General features: G+C 39.7%; 2 protein-coding genes across 2 annotated transcripts in view; both read left to right on the top strand.

Moving 5' to 3' along the window:
* Positions 1–3,347: 3,347 nt before the first annotated feature.
* On the top strand, positions 3,348–5,890 carry c9h1orf210 (chromosome 9 C1orf210 homolog). Its single transcript, XM_028588312.1, has 3 exons — positions 3,348–3,485; positions 3,719–3,913; positions 4,968–5,890. Exons 1-3 carry the CDS (start codon positions 3,431–3,433, stop codon positions 5,174–5,176), a joined length of 459 nt encoding a protein of 152 aa, XP_028444113.1. The 5' UTR covers positions 3,348–3,430; the 3' UTR covers positions 5,177–5,890.
* A 1,520-nt stretch (positions 5,891–7,410) lies between these two features.
* ap1m3 (adaptor related protein complex 1 subunit mu 3) overlaps positions 7,411–24,624 on the top strand; it is a 30,195-nt gene continuing 12,981 nt past the window's right edge. The window contains exons 1-6 of the mRNA XM_028588496.1: positions 7,411–7,615; positions 14,806–14,962; positions 15,598–15,665; positions 16,166–16,296; positions 20,984–21,131; positions 22,530–22,656. Coding sequence (XP_028444297.1) covers positions 7,574–7,615; positions 14,806–14,962; positions 15,598–15,665; positions 16,166–16,296; positions 20,984–21,131; positions 22,530–22,656 — 673 coding nt within the window. The 5' untranslated portion in view covers positions 7,411–7,573. The remainder of the gene's footprint in view (positions 7,616–14,805; positions 14,963–15,597; positions 15,666–16,165; positions 16,297–20,983; positions 21,132–22,529; positions 22,657–24,624) is intronic.

Below are 24,624 nucleotides of genomic sequence, written 5' to 3'. Positions count from 1 at the left end.
GTGGTCAGTTTGTTTGGATGAACGGTGTTTGGCTTCCCTCTGTTGCGCCAATGCAGCAGATGTCTGTCGAGATCCGCAAGATGATGCAAAATGATCTGGCGGATCTCGACAGACCTGTGCTGCACCGTTCAACACACTGCCACACTGCCCTGACACCGAGCTGGATTTAAATCAGCAAAAAATCAAAAAATCTTTAAGTAAAAGTAGTGTTATCAGTAGTGCACAGTAGAGCTCACAAACACTACTATATCTCACACACAAGATTTCTCGCTCCCAAGCTTCTCTCCAATAACTCCCGGTCCTGTGCTGCTTGTTGTGTATATTTTGTTGTGCTTTGCCTGTGTAAAGACAGAACAGGAAGAGATAAAGGCAGCCCTGTTGGTGTGTTTACAGCCAACACTGCTGAAGAGAATAGCTTCAGGAGACGAAGGGGAAGAGGCCTAATGGCTGGTGCTAAGCAGCCGGATCCCTCTTGTTGTGAAAAATCACCTCAGAGCCAAGAAAGAGACACACAAATCTTAATCTGGACTGCAAGAGAATGTAATGTTGGAGAAAGGAAGAACATGTGGATTTTAAATAACTTGTTTTGAAGATGGGGATTAAACAAACAACTGATATTATGTTAATTAGTGAGCTTTAAAGGTGCTGGCTGGCAGAATTAGTTACCTTTGGACCGAGCCAGGCTAGCTGTTTTTACCCCTTTCCACTAAGCTACGCTAACTATCTCTGGCTGTAGCTTCATATGTAGTATACAGACATAACAGGGGCATCAATCTTCTTATCAAACTCACAGAAAGAAAGTGGGCAAGCATATTTCCAAAATCTTTGAAATATTCCTTTAACACAGATTTGTGCCCCCATAAGCCATACCTTAATCAGTTCTGCCTTTACTGCTTCTGTTCAATGACAACAATCTTAGCAAATATGCAAACCAAAGCAAGACACATGCATAGTTTCTACCAAATGGACAGCTAACAAATGGCCTTTTATTGGGTGTAGTATTTAGAATGTGTTTGCTTTAAAATATAAAATGTTTTTGTCCTAACATGATACAAACACTAGAAATGATCAATGAAAGGAGAGGAAGGAGCAACAATCAAGTATGTCAGTTAAAAACATGACCTAGAACATCTTAATGAAAACAATACAGGACAAAATCATACAAAAATACAGGCGCTTAAACGTTAAACACACAGTATAGTAAGTGCACAGTGGATGGCATATACAGTGTGAGAACAAAACCTGTCTGACTGCATCCTCACAGCTCTGCAGAAAACACAGGCAGCCAAACTGTAGACTCATGCATGCAAATATCTGGCAAATTTGCAAATAGCTTTACACAAATATCCTCTCTCTTTCAAACCACAGCGACTATATAGTTCGACATTATGAGAAATATGCTCATTCACTTTCTTGCGGAGAGTTGCATAAGAAGATCAACCCCACTGTCGTGGCTGTACAGTGCAAATAAAGCTACAGCCAGCAGCAGATTAGCTTAGCTTAGCACAAACACTGGAAACAGGGGGATCCAGCTAGCCTGGCTCTGCCCAAAGGTACCAGCACCATCTATAAAGCTCACTGTTCAGCATGTTATATCTTGTTTGATTAATCTGTACAAAAACCAAGTGTAAAAATGACAAATCACCGTTTTGTGGAGGGTTAAGTGTGATTTATGCTTCTGCGTTAGATCTACGCCGTGGCTACCTATGTAGGTACATGGAGACACAGACCCTAGGCCGGACCATAGGCCGGATCCTATGCCAGAACCTGACGCGCACCTCTCGAAAAATTTAACTACACGACGCAGCAATGCATGCAGCTTGGCTGTGGCTTGGTAGCGTGGCATTTCCCTCTACTCATTTCCTGGTTCTGAAGATGAAATCAAGGAGAGGGTTAACTTTTCCTGCTACAGATTTCCTACCATGGTCTGAAAGCACAAGGGAGAAACAAACAAAGCTCCGAAGCTTATTGCCGTTACTCTCTCACTCGCTCTACCACACACTCTCCACGCACACACACATGCCGGCCCTACAAGAGATCGATGAACACTGGGAGCCGTTGCCAGGCCAGCAGCAGAGACTTTGGGCATTGTATGGATTGAACGAACGCGATATAATGAGTTGATTAGTGAGCTTTACAGGTGCTGGTAGGGGAGTTTTGTTGTCTTTCAACAGAGCCAAGATAGCTGTTTCCTCCTGTTTCCAGTATTTGTGCTAACCTATTCTTTAGAATAGTCTTTCCATCTAAAGCTCTGCCAAAAAAAGTGAATAATAGTACTTCCCAAAATGTCAAATTGTTTTCTTCAAAACCTAATGTTGCTCATATTTGATGGCACTTCCCATCTGCATGGCCTTTATATGTTGGCAATGTGTCATATTTGTTGTTGTAAACAAATAATGTGCAGTAGGCTGTTATTGTCCTTTGAGAATAATTACGTATGTGTCTCCTGTATTGTAGGAAGCTGTGAAGGATGCATAGTCAGATTCTTTCACACACACACACATTAATGCTTTTACCCGTGTTTTGTGTCAGCTAGACCTACGGAGGAAGGTCCTGCAGTATGTGGGACTTCCTGTTTGCGACACACTTTTCCTGTTGTGGATGATATCCTCCTGAGCTCCTGACAGCTTGTACTCAATTATGACTTCTGGATTGAGAGGATCCAGGCAGCGTCTCCTTTTTATGATGACACTCTCACTCTCACATACTAAGTGAAATATTTAGGTCATTTGATTTTTCATGTTTTTTTTGTGTGGTTCACTTATAAAATATGCATTTGCTGGCACAAAGAGTCCAAATGAATTCAAAGCCATAATGGAGGGCACTGTAGTTTACTGATATTCTTTACAACTGAAAAAGTTTTTTTTTTTTTTTTTTTGCAAGATGCCTTTGTAGGCAAGTGTGTGTGATTCATACTGATTTAATATTTCTCTCTCACACTTTCTTTAAAGCCTCATTTGACAGCAGCAGGAGGACATTGGCTTCGTTTCGACTCATAGGATGATAATGCTGCCACCATATTTTACTTGTTACTGAACCGAGGAGTCCCAGCTGTCACTCAACCTTGCCACCTAGTGGAGCTTTGAAGGTTTAACTCCCTTGTGGTCAACAGTAATCTTCCAGACAACTACCTCCCTCATCTGGGGAAATGCCTGCCCTGCAACATTTCCCTTTGATCCCATTTATTTTGCACCTGCTGAACATCGTTTGGTGAAGGAATTAATAACCTTTTTTTCCAGCTACAGTTAAGAGGCTCTCAATTAGCCGACCAAAGAAAACTGGTCCTTGATTGACATATGTGTGATATGCACCCATGATCCCTGACTTCATGCTAGTGTTGAGGGTGCCCCAAAGCAAGAGCATCCAACAAGAAAAAAATTGAGCCACACAGGAGAAGTCAGTCCCTAAAAGAGACTGCACAAACAGCCAGATGGAACCAACAATTGGAATGCTCTCTACAGCTACACCAACAGCAACACAAAATCGTAAGAATTCAGTTACAACAGAAGTAACTTTTTTTATTCTCAGAAAAATGTACATGGACTCTTGCCAGATTTAGTTTTAATCAGATAATTGATATTTTTTGACAACCATCTTAAAACAAGTGATAGATGATTAAATGTTTGGTTCATTTGGTTTGAGGTGGACTGAGCTGAGATTTGGTTATTTAGGGGTTTTCCGCAATGACAAGGATGTGATTCATTTCCCTCTCTTGCAGACACGTTCGATAGCCAGACAGACAAATATAAATCTCACAACTGGGAGTTCCTGGTGGCCGTCCTGGTCACAGCCATCTCCCTCTCCATTCTCATCGCCCTTCTGGCTAAATGCCAGGTGGTCCGGCGTTACCTGGCCAGCTACAGGCACACACGGCTGAGAGAGACAGACAACGTCAGCCAGTGTCAACCTTCAGGTCTGGTTTGTTTTACCCATAAAACATACCATAATATAGCAAACCTTCATTTTTCTTGCCACTACAGCTTGTTAGTGTTCAGCAAGAACAAACTGTGATACTTTTTGTTTTACTATTTAACTTCCTCCTAGTTCACAAAAGCTTTTACATTTAAGTCTGAAATGCATATTGGAATGCAGAAAAATATAAATAAAAAAAGCTAAGCCTCATGGAAGATTTTCAGTGTCTTTCAGCTCACTGCTCGCGAAAAAAGTTCTGATAAACTGACGCTACCTGCCCAGCACCAAATGGTAGCCAGACAAAGCTGGGTGCAGACTGATCTCACGAAGCGGCGAATGTATGACACGCCAATTCGTATGCCATTATTGGCGTGTCATCAAGATGCATACTCGTTTTTTAGCGTGTTTATCAATGCCCTTTGGCCTCCATTGACTATCATTACCTTGCGATTGCGTGTGAATTGACGCCGTAGCGAGTAGTATAAAAGGGCGAAAATCCCCATAGGCAGGTTGGTCGGGGTGGAGGATGGGTAAAACACAGGACTTTCACCCAGGAGAACGGGGACTGCGTCCCGCGTGTGACTTTGTGTCCCGTGTGTGATGTTTCCTTTCCACGTTTGTTGTTTTCCTAAACCCAACCTGCGTGTGACGTTTCCTAAATCCAACCCCGTTGTTCTTTTCCTAATTCCAACTGTTTCTTCTTTTCCTAAACCCAAACCGCGTGTGACGTTCCTAAACCCAACTGTAGCCTTGAGATAACACGTAGCCTCGCGATAACACGCCACGTGGCTTTAGAAAGTGCCACATGGCGTGTCGGCTACGTGATGTTGCAGACTGCTGTCCGCTGTATAGGGCGTAGACATACACGTGGATAGCTCAAAATGCGTACAAATAACACGCCACTCGGCTTCATTAGTCACTGTTAAAAAAGCTGGCTGTCAGGCTGTACATCAATGTGACATTACAGCTTGTGACCACTGTGACTTATAAATAGGAATTTACCTTTAAATGATTTTAATGCAGTACAACTCTAATGTTTCTATTACCGCTTCCAGGCCTGGAGGGGGAATTTGCCATGCACAGGGGCCGTGGAATTAACCCTCACTGCCTCCCTCCTGTGATCGAGGAAGATGATGACGGCTTCATTGAGGACAACTACATCCCGGCCAGTGAGAGAGCGAGGGCTGAAAGAGCAGCGGAGAACATGGAGGACATGGAGGACACAGAGGAAGAAATGGATGAAATTGAATTTACCATCGCTTAGAGGGACTGTCTCTACACCTCCTCGGCTGTATAAACCCCTGAAAATCCAATTCCACTCCCACTTTTCCTCTATTTTTAAGTAAAATCCATATTGTCGATGAGTAAAAAAAAAAAAAAAAAGGTTAGGAAAGCATCAAAATGTAAATACCAGTGCTCAAGAGCATCTTAATTTCAAGACAGCACAGAATGACTTAATTCAAAGTGCATTATTATGGCAGTATCTCTCAATGCATGATCTGTGGATCCATAAAAGTCTGCATAAAAATATAAATAGAAGTCAATTTTGTCCTGGCATTTGTCAGTATACTAACAACGGCCATAATATGTTTCTTATTTATAAGATAATCAAAGGAACCCCATTTTGTCCTGAAACAGTACAAATGAGTGAAAAGAGATCAATTGGTCTTCTGCAAATATAAACATTAACTAATCACCTTTGATCTGTGACTGAGTTGATTGGTTAAGTGAATAGTTGACCGGACAACACAGATTATGCAAAATAAATATCCCTGTATAATTCAGACAAATAACCACAGTTGTGCTGAATTTAAACAGGAACATTTAACTTTGCACTGACAACATGTTTGTCAGTGAAACAAGCAAATGTGTAGATAGATACAGTGTGCATGTGTGTAAAATATGATTGAAGGCCTTTACTGTAATAAAGCAGTAGCAACTGAGCAACATGAGGCCATTGTGATGCTCAGATCAACAGCTTTATGAGAGACTAGCAAAATTAAATTGATATCTTTAAATGTTGTGTTGTTACAGCATCACTGTACATTGTGATTTTTATTTCTTCAAAAACTAACGTGCCTTTTACATATGCTTAAAAAAGGCTCAATTATGCTATAGTAAAAGCATTAGCCTACTAGTTACTTTCCATTTGGCTGCTATTTATAGAATGGTAACAATAGACTGGGACTGTACTTCATTCACACTTATGATATTTGGTCAGGAAATTGTAAACCTTAATAAAAATCCTGAGATAGTGTCGCCTGGACTGCCTGCATGGCTCAAGTCTATTTTCAAATCCAAACAATGGACTCCAAACTTCTGAGGCATAGTTTTACATCTTGGTCTTGATTGCCGTGTTCCTCACTGGTTTACAAACTGGATTCATCACACTCACCTTTCGTTTTAAACTTTACAACACTGGTATCAACAACAGTGATTAAGCCTGACAATTGAACAACGAAGAGGCCTGGAGCATTTTGAATCCTCTGAGACCATCCAGCTGATGAGAGCGGTCTGACAGGTCTGCGTGGGGCTGTCAGGCGAGGCTCCTACCCGGAAACACGGCGCGTAAAGTTCACACAGACAAGCCGGAGCGAATCCGGAAAAATACTGATTCCGTCTTCAAAATAAAAGTGCAGAATTTGAAATTATTAGCTGCATACAATGGCGTCTATACATCCATATGAATTAGCAGTGGTGCACTACCTCAGTGCATTTACTCAGGTAGGCTACTATACATTTTTAAGTATTTATCCTACATTTTCTGCTAATTTATATTTTTACTCCACTACTAATGATGCTAATACTTGTACTTTTACTTGAGTACAATTGTGAATGCAGGACTTTTACTTGTATCAGAGCCCACCACCTCAGTGTATCAAATATCAAGTATTTATGCATATTGACCCCTTTCAGAAAGTTCTGTTATTAGATAATAGCCCATATTTGATAATCATTGATGACAAAGTCAAATGGATTTTGAACTAAAGTGACCTAGCTCACATAGCCTACTGTTGGGTATAGTCTAATAATGAATCATATTTTACAGGATTATCATATGGTTTGGTTTAACATGTTAATGTGAAATGTAACTAGCCTACTGGAGTAGCTCATTTTAACAATGCTTTTCATGGAAATAAAGTTTAAAATATTTAAAATATAAAGCATTGCAGCATTACAATGTTTGCTTAAAAGTACATATGCTATTTAAATGTAGGCTATCAAAAGTAAGCTACATTCACAGATAAGCAGTGCTTAGGTCTAAATGTTGGAGCCATAGTAAAAAAAAAAAAATTATTTGGTTGGAGCTCTTTCTAAAATGACTCAAATACAGTAGGCTACTTGAGTAAATGTAGGCTTCTCAGTTTCTTTACGCCATTGGTAATATTGGGTGAATCCATAGACAGTATATAAATCAGGCCTAAATTAAAACATCCCTTCAATAACCACCGGAAGTTGTATTTCTGCGACTCCGGCTAGCTTGATGCGCCGCTCCGGAAAAGCAAGCAGCGAGTTGCAGTGAAACGCAACGACTGAAGAGTGGAGGAGAGGAGAATGATGGGAGCGAATACTATCCCTCTTAACTGACCCAAATCTTACAGTGGACCCAGATATTATCTAGGCTAATTATTGTTCTTGTTCTGAATTGTCTCCACTAAAGATGTCGGCGTCGGCGATATTTATCCTCGACCTGAAGGGAAAGGTAAGTTCGTGGCGACTTGTTGTTGGGGGAAGTTAACATCAGGTTTACCAACGAAGCACCTGCTACATGAAAATATGTAATAGTCCAGAAAGGATATTTCTATTGATGCACTGTAATAGGCTAACTGTTAGGTTAGAATATATGCCAGAATAACCTACTTAGTTAATGTTACTTTTCCTAGTAAAGACAGGCTAACTTACAATACTGTCCGTGCCCTGTAACCTTCAAGAGAGCAGTCAGGAAGAGAGGCTCAGCTGGCCAAACTCGTTTCACCAATGTTGAGTATACAGCGGGCTTGTTCTTGTTCAGCGATTTTAGCCCTTTTTCTGTAGCCTGTGTTACACGTCCTACTTCAAAGTATAAAAACTTTAACGTTACTTTTTGAAGCCCCCAAAAGGGAATCACTTAAAAATGACAGTGGCTTACTTAATGTGTTAGAATTTCTTTAAAACATATTTCCAAAATTGTGTCTAGACATTAGATTTCTATAGCCTAGCTATATTAGAAATGCATTTTGAGAGACTAACCCATATTTTAGGCACTTGTAGGCTACAGTATCAAGAACTGAAACAATTAGTCGATAAATTGAAAAATCATTTAATGTCTTTTTTTAAAATCTCAAATATGAGGATTTGCTACTTTAATCTATATCATGTAGGGCTGGAACCAACCATTAAAACAAATCTGAAAAAAAAAAAAAAAACTTGATTAATCGCTGTCTATAAAATGTCAGAAAATAGTGAAAAAAACACTGTTCCCCAGAGCACAAGGTGATGTATTCAAATCGCTTGTTTTGTTCAGCCAACAGTCCAAAACCAAAATATATATATTCGGTTAGCCTAACTGCCCGAAGCCTAAGGAAACCAGCAAATATTTACATTTGAAAGGGTGGAACCGGTGATTTTTCTTTGCATTTTTGCTTAAACTCTGCAAATTTCTTTTGGGCGCACTTTTACAATGTTCTGAAATTTAAAACTTTATGAGAAAGTAACTGGCAGTTTTAACAATAATGAAAATAATCCTCGGGGGCCTCCTGATAGTATCTGAAAATTACTGTTTTCGAAATACATTTCTAAACATTCTCTAAAATGCATTGCGATTTTATTTATTTTTTTGGTATCATGTGTGCTGTATAATGGTATGAATAACAAAAGGACACTGAATTTTCACTACCTTCACTAATTACTGCAAAACTCAGGTTTAACATCAAGGCTAAACCTCACAGGGTTTATTTATTTTAGGGAAAGAAAAGGAATTGCTGAATAATTCTTATGCACTTGACAATACCTATCAGGGAACAGAATCCGACCCTCAGCCTGGATGTCTGATTGTACAGATTAAAGGTTTTCTCTTTCCTTATCTATCTCTGCCCTGGGGCAAGTCAGTCTTCTCCCTCCCTCTGTCCTGACCTGGCGTCCTCTCCCCTCTATTCTTACTGTTGTATTTTACTTGCAATTAAAAATCCACTTACATGTAGAACAGAGTTAAAATATCCAAAATAACACCAAATATGAAACTAGTTATACAGGCAATATCTTAGATATCAACCAAAACCAATCATTTCCAGGTAGACCGGTCACTCCAGTACACACATTTTTGGACACAGTTGACAAAACACAGCTACTACAGAATCCAGTTTCCCAGTTATCCCTCCACCCTCTGGTCCCCTCCCCTCTAAGTTGTAACTCCTGGTCACTAGACCGCACACTGCTGGCTGCTGGGACCTGCTATGTAGACTGAAATGTCAGGCTATTGAAATCAGCATGGCATCATTTGTTCCCAGTGTTTTGGGTTGTAATAGTAGCAGCCATTCCATTAACTAGATGCATACACGTGTAAGGTTGAACATTTTAGTCATACAGTGGTGGTTGGAATGGAGCTACAGCTCTTAGTTTTGTATTTTGTTTGTATTTATTTATCAGGGACACTGCACATGCATCCGCATTATATGTGTAAATGTGCTAGAATTCAGTTATTTTTATCAGTTCAATTAGTTTATTCTTGATCTGTAGCTACGCTCTTGGGATGGCCACCACTTTGGTCCAGACTGAAATATCTTAAAGGAACACGCCGACTTATTGGGACTTTATCTTATTCACCGTAACCCCCAGAGTAAGACAAGTCAATACATAACCTTCTCATCTCCGTGCGTGCTGTAATGCTGTCTGACGGCTCCAGCGGCATCAGGCCAGCACAGAACATCAGGTGAATGGTTCCAGCAATCCTACTGCTCCGAATAAGTGACAAAATAACGCCAACATGTTCCTATTTACATGTTGTGATTTATAGAGTCACAGCGTGTACAAAAAACAACGTAACATGAGACACAGCCGTCTTCTAACTGTAAACAAACCGGGAACTATATTCTCAAGCGGAAGAATATAGTACTTGGGTGGAGTGATATGCTCGCAGCAAGCCTGTCTGAGAATATAGTTCCCGGTTTGTTTACTGTTAGAAGATGGCTGTGTCTCATGTTACGTTGTTTTTTGTACACGCTGTGACTATACAAATCACAACATGTAAATAGGAACATGTTGGCGTTATTTTGTCACTTTTGTCACAATTTGGAGCAGTAGGCTAGTTGGAACCAGTTACCTGCAGGATCTGTGCTAGGCTAAGCTAATGCTGGAACCGTCAGACAGCGTTACAGCACGCACAGAGAGGAGAAGGGTATGTATCGACTTGTCTTCCTCTGGGGGTTACGGTGAATAAGCTTAATTCCCAATAAGTCGGCGTGTTCCTTTTAAAAGGAACCCCGACTAGTACGACATGTTGGCCTTATAAGATTAACGTGGGCGTCAGCTATAAAAAGGTGCTACAAAAACACTCCAAATGTTTTGTTTTTTGTTAAAAAAATGCAGAAAATATGTTCCCTCGTAGGCCGCCATGGTTATTTACGTCGCAATGCATTCTGCACATTCATGCACAAAAAAGATATATAACAGAATAAAGGAAAGGGAGAAGCCAATAAGCCCAATATGAGCACTTTAACAACTGTTTCATGGCTTGGCATAACATATTTTACAGACATTTAGAAAATAAATCATCATGATTTTGCTGATCCTTTTGACTTTTCATTTAGATTCAGCATCGGGCTAAAAAGTTTAAATTGTTATTAATTTATGTCCAAATTACATTCCCATCAGACTTATCTATACTTTGTGTTTAGTACTAATTAGCAAATGGGACCATGCTAACATTTAAGAGTGGGATATTGAAGTGAACATGATAAACATGTTATCAGCTAAACATCAGCATGTTAGCATTGGCACTGTGAGCTCATTGCACCGCCTCACAGCCTCACACAGCTGCCTGCATGCATGTTGACTCTTAGTTTTGTTGAATTGGGAGTCTTATGCAACAATGAACATCTAGCTGTTGCGATAAAGAGGCACTGTGGACATGCACAATGTTAAATGGTTGCAATTGATGGACCAACTCAGTGGCGTCTTTTTACAGCCTTCAATGTGCCATTATTTCATCAACAAGTAACTCCTAACAGCTCTGTCACTCTAAAACATGATCGGTATTCTGTTATATTTTTCTCCGAGTGATAACGGAGTTATGCTTAAAGATGTGCGCTGTGATTGTTTTCTAAACCGTTGATGAGTGATACAAACTGATTGAATTAGTAGAGTTTTTTTCTGTTCCTGTTTGCCTTCCAATGAGGGTTTTCTGGTTGCCCAGTTCCCTTAAAGGGTCAACAGCGAGTGGTTCCTATTACAGTCATGAGTGCCTTGTGTGTCCCAATAACTAAATCCCTGGATTGAGAATCTTTTTGTGACTTTTAATGCAACCAGTGGTCTTAAGAGAAAACATGTTGTTATTGGTGTTGTTATTTTTGTGAAATTTAAGTAAAACAACAAAACTGGCGATTCTTCCAGATTTAACCAGCACTGCATGACCACGTTAAGAAACTATCATATTCTGCCGTAGAAAAATGCCATTTTAAACAATGCTTTCATCTTCTACTCTACCTATTGTTATGTAAACCCCCTTGAGCTACCCATCATTTAGATTTGTAGGAATGCAATGGAGGGATGTACTGTAGATGCAATGATATTTGTAATAGATATTATCAGCCGATATTAGGCGTTTTCCAAACTATCGCTATCTGCATTTATAATGGCCGATAAAATAATATCTTAAAATATATATAAATCTTAAGTTTGTATTTTTATACATTTTAATTTTCAGGAACTTTAATATATTTTGATGTTCCTCTGTTCTGTTGAGACAATAAAACACACTATTATTTTTAAACTGCATTATCATATTATTTTAGTGAGGACTCGTGAATAACTACAAATAACTAATGTTAAGGAAATCTGTTTTATGTTTTGTTACGCATTTCTGGATTTAAAAAAAATATATCGTCCGATATATCAGAATATCAGATTTTTAAATCCTCTTATATTTGTATCGATATCGGCCTTAAAAATCCTTTATCGGTCGGGCTCTAATTTGTACTCGTAAATACCAACACAGGTTACAAGAATATGTTATTATAAAACAGAACAGCGTCTTAACACACACTGAATTTTAATGAGACCTGGAGTATTAAGTAGCTGCGCTCTGCTTTGGGGCATGAAATCTGCTAACTGTTTGTGTGAGGTGTTCGGCCTTTGCTGAATTTACGGTATATGATGCTATCTGATGTCTAATCTGAGTGAAACTGAAACACATTTGAACAACGTGACACAACAATGGTATGTTAACTCTTAATTAACCTAAAAGTGAAACATAAGATATTCTAAATCATAAGATATTCTAAAATCATCCTTCTAAATCATCGTTTATAAGGCCATAATTGTCACAGCTTCCAGTATTGTCAAAGGAAGAACCAGCAATCTGGCATCGACGTCGCTAACATTGTGACTGTGCTGATATCCTCCCATCCAGTTATCAGCTGAAATGTCTTTCAGAAAACAAGTTGCTGTTTGGCAAAAGAAAGTTAAGCACACATCAATACCGACAGTGGGAAGTTAGAAACCGCAGAATAATAAAGCAGCCATAACAAATGTGTCTCTACTTTTCACTTTTGATTTAATCTCTGGGAATTACTTGAACACAGTAATAATGTTACTCAGTGATTCATTTATGTATTTCCATGAGCAGAAACTAATCTTGTTCCACTCAAAAGTTTTAAGTGTGTGGGCATCAAGTGATCTTTGCAACTGATATGTTGGTGGCACCACCATGAACACTACTAGTGTTTGTTTAGCTTTTTAACCCTTTGCAATGTTCTTTAGGCCCTCATTAAGTGCACTGTGGGTACAGTGTGGATGAGCATTTTGTTGTTTTGAACCATTTTTTTAATTCATCAATGGTGCATTTTAAAAAGGGCTACGAACAATTAGATAAGATAATGTCGTCAAATTGCCTTTTTTGTCTGGCCAACAGTCCAAAACCAAAAGATATTAAGTTTCCAATTATGTAAAACATAGAAAATCAGCTAATCCTCACATTTAAAAAAGAAACTATTTTTGAACTTCTTTTTTTTTTTTTAAACTTGATTAATGGCTTAATCAGTCATCCAATTGAATTTTTTTTCATTTCCAGTCAATTGAGCCAGCCACTAATTGTTTCAGCACAAATTTCAAACCTACATTGACTCTTTACTCGTTAATGTAACACACTATTGCTTTAAATCCATCAATATTGATTGTGTGTATATATTCTGCATTAATAAGTACTGTTGGAGTAAATCTGCTGAATCCGTCTATCAAAGGTTACTTTCAGAACTACAAAGCAAACCTCTGCATGTCTCTTTCGAGGGCTCTTCAGTGTTGCAGCTTTTTATTGATGCAAACATTTGTCTATACCTCATTCTCTGTCTCCAGTGACATCTGAACTCTTCGCTCTGTGGTCTCTGTGGTTTCTGTCACCTCTCACAGAAGCCGAGCAGTGGCCTGTTCCTACCCTTTATTCTCCATCAGATTACTTTACTTTCCTGGCATTTCCTTTTTGTTTATTTCTTATTTCCTTCTGCCTTTGTTGTATCTGCCCCTGTGTGACCCCTGCAAAACAGACTCCTCTAATAAAGGTGTGTGTGTGTGTGTGTGTGTGTGTGTGTGTGTGTGTGTGTGTGTGTGTGTGTGTGTGTGTGTGTGTGTGTGTGTGTGTGTGTGTGTGTGTGTGTGTGTGTGTGTGTGTGTGTGTGTGTGTGTGTGTGTGTGTGTGTGTGTGTGTGTGTGTGTGTGTGTGTGTGATCTAGATCCCTCAAGCGTAGAAGCTTTGTTCTCTTTCTTCACTTCACTCTGTTCCGTACTCTAGCAAGACTGCTGACTCATCTTGCTGCGTGTGTTTCTACTAAGATTAGGAGGTGTGGTGGTTTCTCAGGGCTAAATGAAGTGAATCTTCAATAATATCAAGATTCATTTAAAAAGTGCTATTGGCTATTGGCAGTGAACCTTGATCATCATCTTTTGTTGTTTTGCACTGACATTCAACCATTCAAAGGCACACATGGAAAGTGGTTGTGTTGAAACAAGACTACAGTCTGTGTACAGCCATGCTAGCAGAAACATTTGCATTAATTGGCACTAAAGACAACGTACAGCTGAGGCTGATGGGAATGTCAGTAGTTCTGCAGGTTATTTGGTCACACAACAACGTATTGGACAGATTGAAAGTTTGACCTGATGTTGGCACTAAAAAGTCAGAGAATTACAATTCATCCTGAGGGGGACATCAATGTATGGAACAAATTCCATGGCAATCGATTGAATAATTGTTGTCATTTAGCTCAGAACCACATGGTGGCACTAAAAAACGTCAGGGGATCCGTAAAGTCAGTAGGCCCCCCTCCTATTGGGACCATGAATGTCTATACAAAATGAATGCAAAAGTTGTTGAAATTTTATAGTCTGGACCACAGTGATGGACCGCCCCTCTGTTGGCTATAATTTCAAACCTGAGAATCCCTCGAGCTTTGCTGAAGTCTGAATATGATCCTGTTTCATGTTGAGAAGGTGGTCATTCACCATTCATCATCAGAAGTTGGCAACACAGTTTGCACATTTCCTTGTGAGATGAACGTGGAAAATGTTGCTATTTCCATCCATGAGGTTAGGGTTTGTAGTCCGCCAGTGGCTCTTGAAACATGTTGAAGCTTGAGCTCTCAGGTTCAGTATCTCCATAATAATGTCTACTGCCTCTATATTTTGTTCTTAACATTCTGGATCCAGGTGCTAATCTGCCGTAACTACATGGGGAACATGGACATGAATGAGATTGACCACTTTATGCCCATCCTGATGAAGAGAGAAGAGGAGGCTGAGATGACACCTCTGGTCACCCACGGCTCCACACACTTCCTGTGGATCAAACACAGCAACCTTTACTGTATCCATTTGAGTTTGTGTCTTTCTACTGTAATCTTTCAGCCTTCCCAACAGTCATATCTGCAGAAAAAAATGAATAAATATAAAATGTAGCAGAGATTTACAGCCTCTGACATCTATACCTGAATGGCCTCTTCCCTTAGCTGTCTCCAGCTCCATAAGAAGTGCTGTGCTTCAGGTCTCGGAAGCAATGCAGCTTCTCAGCTTCTGTTTCATCTCCTCATGTTTCACAGCCAGTTGAAAAATGTAACAAAGATTCACTGTGAGGTGTTATGCACTGTATATCCTCTTCTCTTCTTGCGAGACCAGGCAGTCAAACTTTCTTACACATTATTAATTCAGCATGATATTGCAGTTGTGAGTATGTGGGATTACCAGTGCACCGCATTAGACAACTGTGCTATTTTACCCCCCTGTGGCCATGTTCTCAATTGCTTGTGACTGTGATGCATTTTGCTAACTTTTTATGTCATTGCATTCATCTAATAACCACCCACTGTCTCTGCACTACATATCTCCATCTTGTCCATTTCTGGTTCATAACAATTTGCAAATGTTTTATTTTTATTTATTTTTTTTAGCTCAAATACTGTCACTTGTAGATGCACAGTTGTTTCTTAACAGTCTGGTCTTCAGTGGTGGCATTGACGAAGAAGAATGCCAACGCTGCCCTGGTGTACTCCTTTCTTTATAAAATTATCCAGGTATGTCTGTTTTCTGAGACCTAAATCCAAATCTTTAACTTCTACTAGCTACTTGTGTTCAGATATAATTTTTGTTAAGGGATTATCCTTATGTTGGCAGAGGTCAGGGTCTTTATTGGCAGTAATGCTCGTCACTTACCTGTCATACATTTTTTTTAAAGTTTGTTTGTGGCTTGTTTGTTTAAACCCACCTACATTACTGTTAATGTAGCATGAAACACACCTCTTTTTACCTGTAGTTTAAACAGATAGCAGATTATACTATTTAAATAGGGACCAATCAGAAGTTAGTATTTTGAGTGATCATAGTATGCATTTTCTGTGATTGCGATTTGATTATCACCAGACAACATGAGGTGCAACTACACCTCTTATTTCATTGGCTGTTTCAGCAGATGCCGTAAACTGTACAATTTTCTTACCAACACGCAATGAAAAAAGCCCGAAAGTACAACCAAACAACTTTCTATAATATTACATCTGACTGTTTGTGTCCGTAGGTATTTAAGGAGTACTTTAAGGAGCTTGAGGAGGAGAGTATTCGTGACAACTTTGTGACAGTGTACGAGCTGATGGACGAAGTGATGGACTTTGGTTTTCCGCAGACAACTGATAGCAAGATCCTACAAGAGTAAGAAAACATTGCGGATTGTGTCTAGCGTCTATATGTTCATGCCTAATCATACTAGTGACTAATATTGAGAAAATGAAGAAGTTACTTCATAATTTTCTTTTATAAGTTTTTCCTAAACCAAAAAAAACCACACATTTTTATATTTGACAAAACTTGGATCACTGATGTGCGTTGGCACTGTGTCCAGGCATTTTAAGTGTAACATTAATCCAACTGATTAAGGTTAAAGTTTCAAACTCTCAAAGGCTGTAATGCACGAAGGCACTCCAGTCTGATTTAAATGTAACCACATTAGCTCAAGTGGTACCTGTATCACCCATCAGGGAACACAACATAAAAGTCTTTCAGTCAGATAACGGCGTTGTGTTTCACACTGTAAGTTACCAGCAGAGATGGGAGAACACAATGATTCTGTTTGAAGTGCCAGTGGCTTTATTTGTTTTTCATTCAACAACGTACAGCTGGCCGACTAAAGCTTTAATGAATGGGAGAACTTTATTCAGCAAGTGAAATGAACTGAAGCAACTATTCTTGGGCTTCACAAGTGCTTTGTGTTCACACTGTACACTGGGTTTTTAGCTTTTTCCCTTCCCTTTGTTTCCAGGGAAAGGCTAAAATGCCAAAATATCATGTGTTCTGTGTGCACATGATCAGTATTGCTTCTAATTAATGATACACTTTATATTTGAAACTTTCATATTTGCATGGTACATTGTTAACCATTTTCATGGCTCCAAAGTGATTGGGTATTTTCTCATTATGTGATTGATGATTCATTTGGTGTGTGTGTGTGTGTGTGTGTGTGTGTGTGTGTGTGTGTGTGTGTGTGTGTGTGTGTGTGTGTGTGTGTGTGTGTGTGTGTGTGTGTGTGTGTGTGTGTGTGTGTGTGTGTGTGTGTGTGTGTGTGTGTGTGTGTGTGTGTGTGTGTGTGTGTGTGTGTAACTACATTGACTCTTTACTCGTTAATGTAACACACTATTGCTTTAAATCCATCAATATTGATTGTGTGTATATATTCTGCATTAATAAGTACTGTTGGAGTAAATCTGCTGAATCCGTCTATCAAAGGTTACTTTCAGAACTACAAAGCAAACCTCTGCATGTCTCTTTCGAGGGCTCTTCAGTGTTGCAGCTTGTTATTGATGCAGACATTTGTCTATACCTCATTCTCTGTCTCCAGTGACATCTGAACTCTTCGCTCTGTGGTCTCTGTGGTTTCTGTCTCCTCTCACAGAAGCCGAGCAGTGGCCTGTTCCTACCCTTTATTCTCCCTCAGATTACTTTACTTTCCTGGCATTTCCTTTTTGTTTATTTCTTATTTCCTTCTGCCTTTGTTGTATCTGTCCCTGTGTGACCCCTGCGCAACAGACTAATAAAGAAAGGGGGGAAGCTGTGTGTGTGTGTGTGTGTACGTGTGTGTGTGTACGTGTGGGTGGTTGCAAGAGACTGTCAGGTTGCAAGTGAGACTGTGGGGATGTGTTTTCATATGAACCTGCATGTGTGTGTTTGTGTTGTGTTTGCTATTGTTATGCTAATCTGTCAGTTTGCTGCCAACCTCGCTGCACTTCCAGATCCTTTCATTAGCATTTCTGAAGAGAATCAGGGCAAAACAGAACAAGCAGCAAAGCAACACAACAAGCCAATCCAACGTCGACCTCAAGCCCACTTGTTGCCGCCTTTTATCTCTCAGCGCTGTCTGACTTTGCTATGTGTCCACATGCATTCAAGGCCCTTTAGGTGGGAGGAACTGGGACAGAAAACTAGGGAAAACATTTTGCCTCAATCCGTCAGTCCATCTTAAACTTGTTTATTTAGCACTTTTTGTGTTTGTTGTTGACATGTACATTTGGACTGAAATCAAGACCCTTTAAGTTTGTTTTGTGTTAGTGTATTCGGCTTTGATTGGCTTAATGGGTCATGAGGCTTGGCTATGCTAACAGTTGACTCAATTTAGCGACAATGTGAAAGGGGTCACTTGTGTGATGAGCTTCACAGCACTTTACATCAAGTTTCAGCTCATTGTTTTGCTGTTCGGCCCCCAGTTTTACTGTTTGGGTTCACTCTCACTGGTCTTATAGCGTCGTATTCAGCAACAGCAGGCTGCTGTTTTTCAAAAAAAAAGCTCAAAAAACCCACTGTACACTACCTGCTCAGCACCAAACAGCAAACAGACAAACACATTTAGCAACTAGATATTTCCCACCAAAATATTTCCCAGCAAAGACGGAGCTAAAAGAGAGTAACAATTGGACTTACCTTCTGATGGCCAGAAACATGACTTCAAATGGATTATAACATTATTCTGTAACTGCTGGATGTGTAAATAAGCAACGTTTTACTAATAAATTCACCATATCAACTTAAAACTTCATATGTCAGTGTTTTGTTCGCAACTTGTTCCTGCTGCCCCCAAGTGGCCAAAAAAAGGCATTGTAGGTTTAATGAAATTAAATGAAAAGAACACAACAATTAGTAAAATCTGGTTACATCAGTAGTTTGAGTTCATATACTTTAAACGATCGAATCAATGGCACAGATATACCACTAATATTACAGATTCGATTTCAAATGACTCAATTTTCCAGAAAAGTGCAAACTTGTGGTCAAGTCAATTTCATTCATGTAGCCCCAAATCACAAATGTGCCTCAATGGGCTTTGCAATCTGTACAACACAAAACACCCTCTGTCCGTATAGCCTTTATATCTTTCCCCTGTGGTAACAGTGCATGTTGGTATGAGTTTTGTCACTGTGGTTAGCAGAAGCACTGCTGGAGCAAGACAGACACAGTATTAATACCCACACTGTTTGACTTTTGCATAGCTACGTGACGCCCATCTCTCAAATTAGACACTGCATATAGAACACAGATTCCTGTTGCTGTATTTAGTCGACTGAAAAGGAAGACCTCATACATACACATACACATGGGACATCATATGTGACATTGGTAATATGAATCACAAGCACAATGTCATTATTAGTACCTTGTCTGCATTAACACAATTTCAGTGGTGGTACCACGTCACCCACCTTGTTGCAGGCAGATTTTTTTGGTGGGGCTGCATAATTTCCAAACAGATACAGTCACAAAACATTGAATTTCTTTGAAGTTATCAACATGGCATTGTTTCTGTGTTTGCTATTCTGCTGGCTTTGCACTTTTCCCCCTTTTTGTAAAAGAGGAGCATGAGGACAGCAGATCTGTGTGGAACATTGGGTCAGTATGTCATTGACTCTGGGGAAAATGCTTAGGCCTCTGGAGGAGGAGAGAAGGTGAGGGACAACTGAAAATAGGAGAGGAGAAAACAGGAAGAGAAGAGGTCAGAAGAAAAGACACAGGGCGGGGGAAAAAGATTGCCTCAGATATAGCACAGTTTGACTGTCAATCTTTGTCTTTTGATTTATGTTAGCAGTTTAAAATAGTAGCGCACATTTTGAGCAATTGATGGAAAATGAATCAAAGCAGATCCGAGGCACATGGCTGCAAAACATTTGTATCCTGTCCTTTTGTGAATATTAGCCGCTGCTCCACAGCAGGTTCAAGTGCAGGTCAACAGCACCAATTCATAATGTTTTTAACAAAGTGTTGAAAGCACCATTTGTTTTCTTGCCGTATCAGATTGGTGTATAAATCCTCTGGCAGTCATTTGTAGGGTGATGACTTTGGTTATTTTTAGCCAAAAGTACCAAATGAAAAAATCCTGACTTTTGATACTTTAAGTTGTACATTATAAAAACATGAAAATAATTAACATTCCCAAAAGTGGAATAACCGTTTTGGACATTATATTCCAAGGAAAATCGGGTGGCATAAATTAGGAGACAGCAACCCAGGGAAAACAAGGCAGTGAGAAGTAAACTGTTAAAAACAGGCCTGGTTACATGTTGTTTATCTAAGTACAGCTCCCTCTTATTCTCATGACAATTCATTATGTCTCCCTGGATACAGTCAGAGGATTGTTAAAACAAATGGGCTCTCTAGCTTGCACATTAAGAGACAACCTACAGTACTGTGCAGTTGCACCAATCAATATTTGTATGCATCAAATTAATACATGTAATGTCAAAAAGAAGGGATGGTAAAGTTCCAATCATTAAGGCATCCAAACCAATTCTGTAATCTTCTGTTGGCTCAAACCCTTTTAGTTGATGCTGGGGTGTCATTCGACCAAGCAACACTGAATAGTTTAACATCATGTTAAACAAATGCATGCAAGTCATATTATCAGTGGCTGTAGTCACAATGGTTTAATGTAAAATCCATTTTCCAATTACATCCATGAATACCCTTCATACACCATGAATACCAACCTTCTTCAATTTGAAAAATATGCAAATCTATTTTATGTCATGAGGTGAGATTAGTACAACATATAAAAAGCTATGCTTAAGAGAGATTGGCTTCCTGTTTATTTTTCTTCAAATTAAGAGTGTTATTTTGTTGAGACTTTATGATATTACTTCTCAATAGGTGCCAGTTTTTAAAGGAGATTACCAGATTGAATTATTATTTCACACTGCAGCCGTTTGTTGAGATATTTCTTCAAAATTGGAAATTCGGTCTCCGTCTGAATCATCTTAATGAGGCGTTTTCAGGTGTTCCACCCAGTAAGGGTTACAGGCTGAATTTGGAAAGAGTTTGACCCATGTTAACAACTTCTCTCTGCCTTTGTCTCTTTCAGGTACATCACCCAGCAGGGTCATAAATTAGAGGTTGGTGCTCCTCGACCTCCTGCCACTGTCACCAATGCGGTGTCTTGGCGGTCAGAGGGCATCAAGTACAGGAAGAACGAAGTTTTCATGGACGTCATTGAGTCAGTAAATCTCCTGGTGAGGACAATATTTGTTTTGTCAGCATCATATCGTACCAAGAATATTCTCCGAAAGTTCAAATTGACACAGCAAAAAGACAAAAAGGGTAACTGACATCGCAGACTTTTGTTTTGTATTACATCTCTTATCATCCCATCCAATTTCAGGATTGCTCCGGTGCCGCAGGAAATTCTGCCGGATGTATGTCTTTTCGGCGATGTCCGTTTCCTTCTGCTTTCTTTGTGTTGGAATTTTATGGTTAACTGCTCCTCAGATCTCTGCAGGGTAAATCCAGACAGCTAGCTAGACTATCTGTCCAATCTGAGTTTTCTCTCACACGACTAAAACAACTTTTGAAAAAACAGACCAAAACAAGTTCCATCCCGAGGCTATTTTGCAGCGGCTCCGAGCAGAGCTTAGCGCCGCCCATGACAATTGTGATTGGTTTAAAGAAATGCCAATAAACCAGAGCACGTTTTTTTCCCATCCTGGAATGCTGTGTGGACTGGCCAGACCCTCCACAAAAGTGAGACTATCCTATCCATGATTTTACTTAAAATATTGAATATTGTGATATTTTACAATATAGGAAAATATAATATTAGTATATGATTAGTTGTATATAATCACTGCCATTCAAGTCAATGCTTGATATTCTACCAGCCGTGGCACGGCACGTCCCAGAAGTGTGCGTGAAGCGGACACACACACACACACACACACACACACACACACACACACACACACACACACACACACACACACACACACACACACACACACACACAGTAATAATCACTGATCAGTGAGATAATGTGATGTTATTAGGCTACATGATAAAACCCATTTAGATGAACATTTTATATTTTGAACTGAGGAATACAGACAAGCACTCAGGTTTCCTTGAGCCAAAGAAAAATGACAGATTTGTATACATGAATAGGCTGGTGCCTTTTAAACTCCAAGAAAGAAATGTGTTGTCCTTGAAGCAACACCTCAAGGACGACTCAACACACAGTTTTTATGAGTCAAAGGGAAACTGATAAAGTGTTTAAGAACTGCTTGAGTGCTGCAGTTGCCACTTCCTTTCCTGTGACCAGGGACTTTTTTTTTTAATGCTGTCAGAGTTTCTTTATCCTCTTTCACATCAACACATTGCTTTCATTTCTTGTTGGGAGTTTGTATATAACTGAATGGCTGCTACTGATCTGTATCGTATAATTATTTAAAAAATCCACTTAAAGTGCACATTTGTATTTTCTAACCGTAAAGCTTGTGTACTTTCAGGTCAACTTTGTGGAGATTTGACTGTAAAGCTGATATCATACCTGTTAAAAAAGTGATCACAATGCTGTTCTCCAAGCATGAATTTGTACTTCTCTTGCTTAATGCAACACCCTGCTCTTCTGCCTATAGGTAAACGCCAACGGCAGCGTCCTGCGGAGTGAAATAGTAGGCACTATCAAACTCAAAGTGGTCCTGTCGGGGATGCCTGAACTCAGACTGGGCCTCAATGACAAAGTGTTGTTTGAAATCACAGGCAGTAAGTAACAGTGAGTCATCCTTAGTGTCATAAATGTCTTTATTAAAAGTGTTTATGAGGAAGCAATAGAATCACATAGACAGTAAAGTTGACTTAAATCACATAAAATGAATATGAGAGAGGATAAATTGGCAAAGTTAGTGTGGATAATTTAAGTATAGTTCAATCTTCAAATACTTTCCCCTGGTCACTGTTGAGGTACCGCCCGGGGTACATGTATGGTTTGAAATCGCTGATATTGACAAACCGGACAACAGTTTGACAAAATACTGTTTATTTTTTTTACATTTTAAGTGTAGTGCTATGTGTACGGCATCAGTATCTCATTATCTGTCTTCCTTTCCAATTAGACTTTGTACATTGCTATAGAGAGGCGAAGTCCCTCCCTTTCCGGTGGACCGCCATGGGACCTTAAAGGGGAACTTTGCAGTTTTTTTAGCTTAACGTACCTTAACTGAACAGCTTCGGAGTCATTGGAATGGTTATATGACTTTTTTCGAGTTAAATGGCGGTCGTCTTGCTCCCCCTTAGTGTCTGTGAGCGGAAAAACCACCCTTGCAACTTTCGGCCGGCGAGCTGCCGGGAAGTATCGCGTGATATCAGGTCTCGCGATGTAATGAATTGCTTCACGGCACTGCACACATATGCCCATTCGGGAACCAGCTAACAAGGTAGTGATGGAGTTTTTCACACTATGGTCATGGCTGAGGAAAATAATTTGCCTCTCCCCGTTCACTACCGTTCATATTTTTTCTGAATTAAGGTCCCATGAGGTCCACCGGAAGGGGAGGGACTTCGCCTCTCTATTGGTATTGGTACTTTATTTCGCATACTGAGCTGACAGCGACAGACTGTCACTCATGAGTGGCATGTGAGAGGAAGATTTTCTTTATCTCAAAGTGCCCAGATTTGAAATTGTTGATAGAGAACCTGTTAACTGTCCACAGGGGAAGTTTAATTGTATTTTGAATTTAAAAATAATTCACCCTAAATATAAGTTTGCGTCAAAAATCTACTAGAGTAATGCTTACATGCCAGAATATATTTGTAAATATGCTACTGGTTGATGGTTGAGCGCTGGCTGTAAACTCATCCTACACTTCCACTCTCACCTCCGCCTTCTGTCTAAACCCCTCACTCCTGCAAATCTCACACTTGGCTTAGCTTTCATCTTTCATCTCCTCATCATCCTTTCCCTCTCCTCCTACTTTCCCAATTTCCCCCCTTACGTCTCCCACTGCTACATCCCCCCTTGTCTATTGCTGCACCCTCGCCCCCTTCTCCCTCTCATCTCCCTTTTTTCCTTCCTCTCTTTTGCCTACATTTCTTCCCCCATACTGCTTCTTACTGAAGGGGAAAGCCTCCATCACTGTCTAGCCTCTTTGCCTCTCAGTTAATCCTCACCCCAGGCTACAGCCCTGCAGATAAAAGGTGAGGGTCTGTGGATATCCTGTATATGCAGCCCACAATCCCCCCGCTGTGTTTTGAAGTCTGGGAAATAACATCCTTAGAAAAAAAAAAAGATCAGAAATCATGATCAAACAAACACACTGACATATCTGACAGATACAGCAACACCCACAATCTCACGCTGAATGTTTACACAAATATTAAAATGTGTTTTGCCCTCTCATCCTCAACAGTTACACTTTTTTACATATCATTTCGCAGTCATTTGGCGTTTATTATGTTTGCTTGATGTGCACATTTTATCACAGCTGGATGCAGCCAAAATGGGAACATAAGTCATTTAACACTGCCCTCTGCAGGCAGATGTCCATCATTGTCACTACAAAGGACAGATAGAAATATCATACAAGTTACAGTCATAGTATTTTCTGATTTTAAAACTGGTTAATGTAATTACAAAAAGATAAATTTTTTAGACATCAGTCAGTCAAGGTGAACAATGAGGCCTTTTATTTCAAATATTTGATCATTTGTAACACTTATGTGTCTACTCACTTA

The sequence above is a fragment of the Perca flavescens genome, chromosome 9 (genome assembly GCF_004354835.1).
Source record: "Perca flavescens isolate YP-PL-M2 chromosome 9, PFLA_1.0, whole genome shotgun sequence".
NCBI lineage: Eukaryota > Metazoa > Chordata > Actinopteri > Perciformes > Percidae > Perca > Perca flavescens.
Note: the sequence above shows the minus strand (reverse complement) of the source record. Positions and strands in the feature narration are given on the sequence as shown.

Excerpts from the sequence above, each read along its gene's own strand:
- c9h1orf210 (XM_028588312.1), top strand. The coding sequence starts at position 3,431 with ATGGAACCAACAATTGGAATGCTCTCTACAGCTACACCAACAGCAACA. Across the intron at positions 3,486-3,718 it reads ACCAACAGCAACACAAAATC|ACACGTTCGATAGCCAGACA; the intron begins GTAAGAATTCAG and ends CCTCTCTTGCAG. Across the intron at positions 3,914-4,967 it reads CAGCCAGTGTCAACCTTCAG|GCCTGGAGGGGGAATTTGCC; the intron begins GTCTGGTTTGTT and ends TACCGCTTCCAG.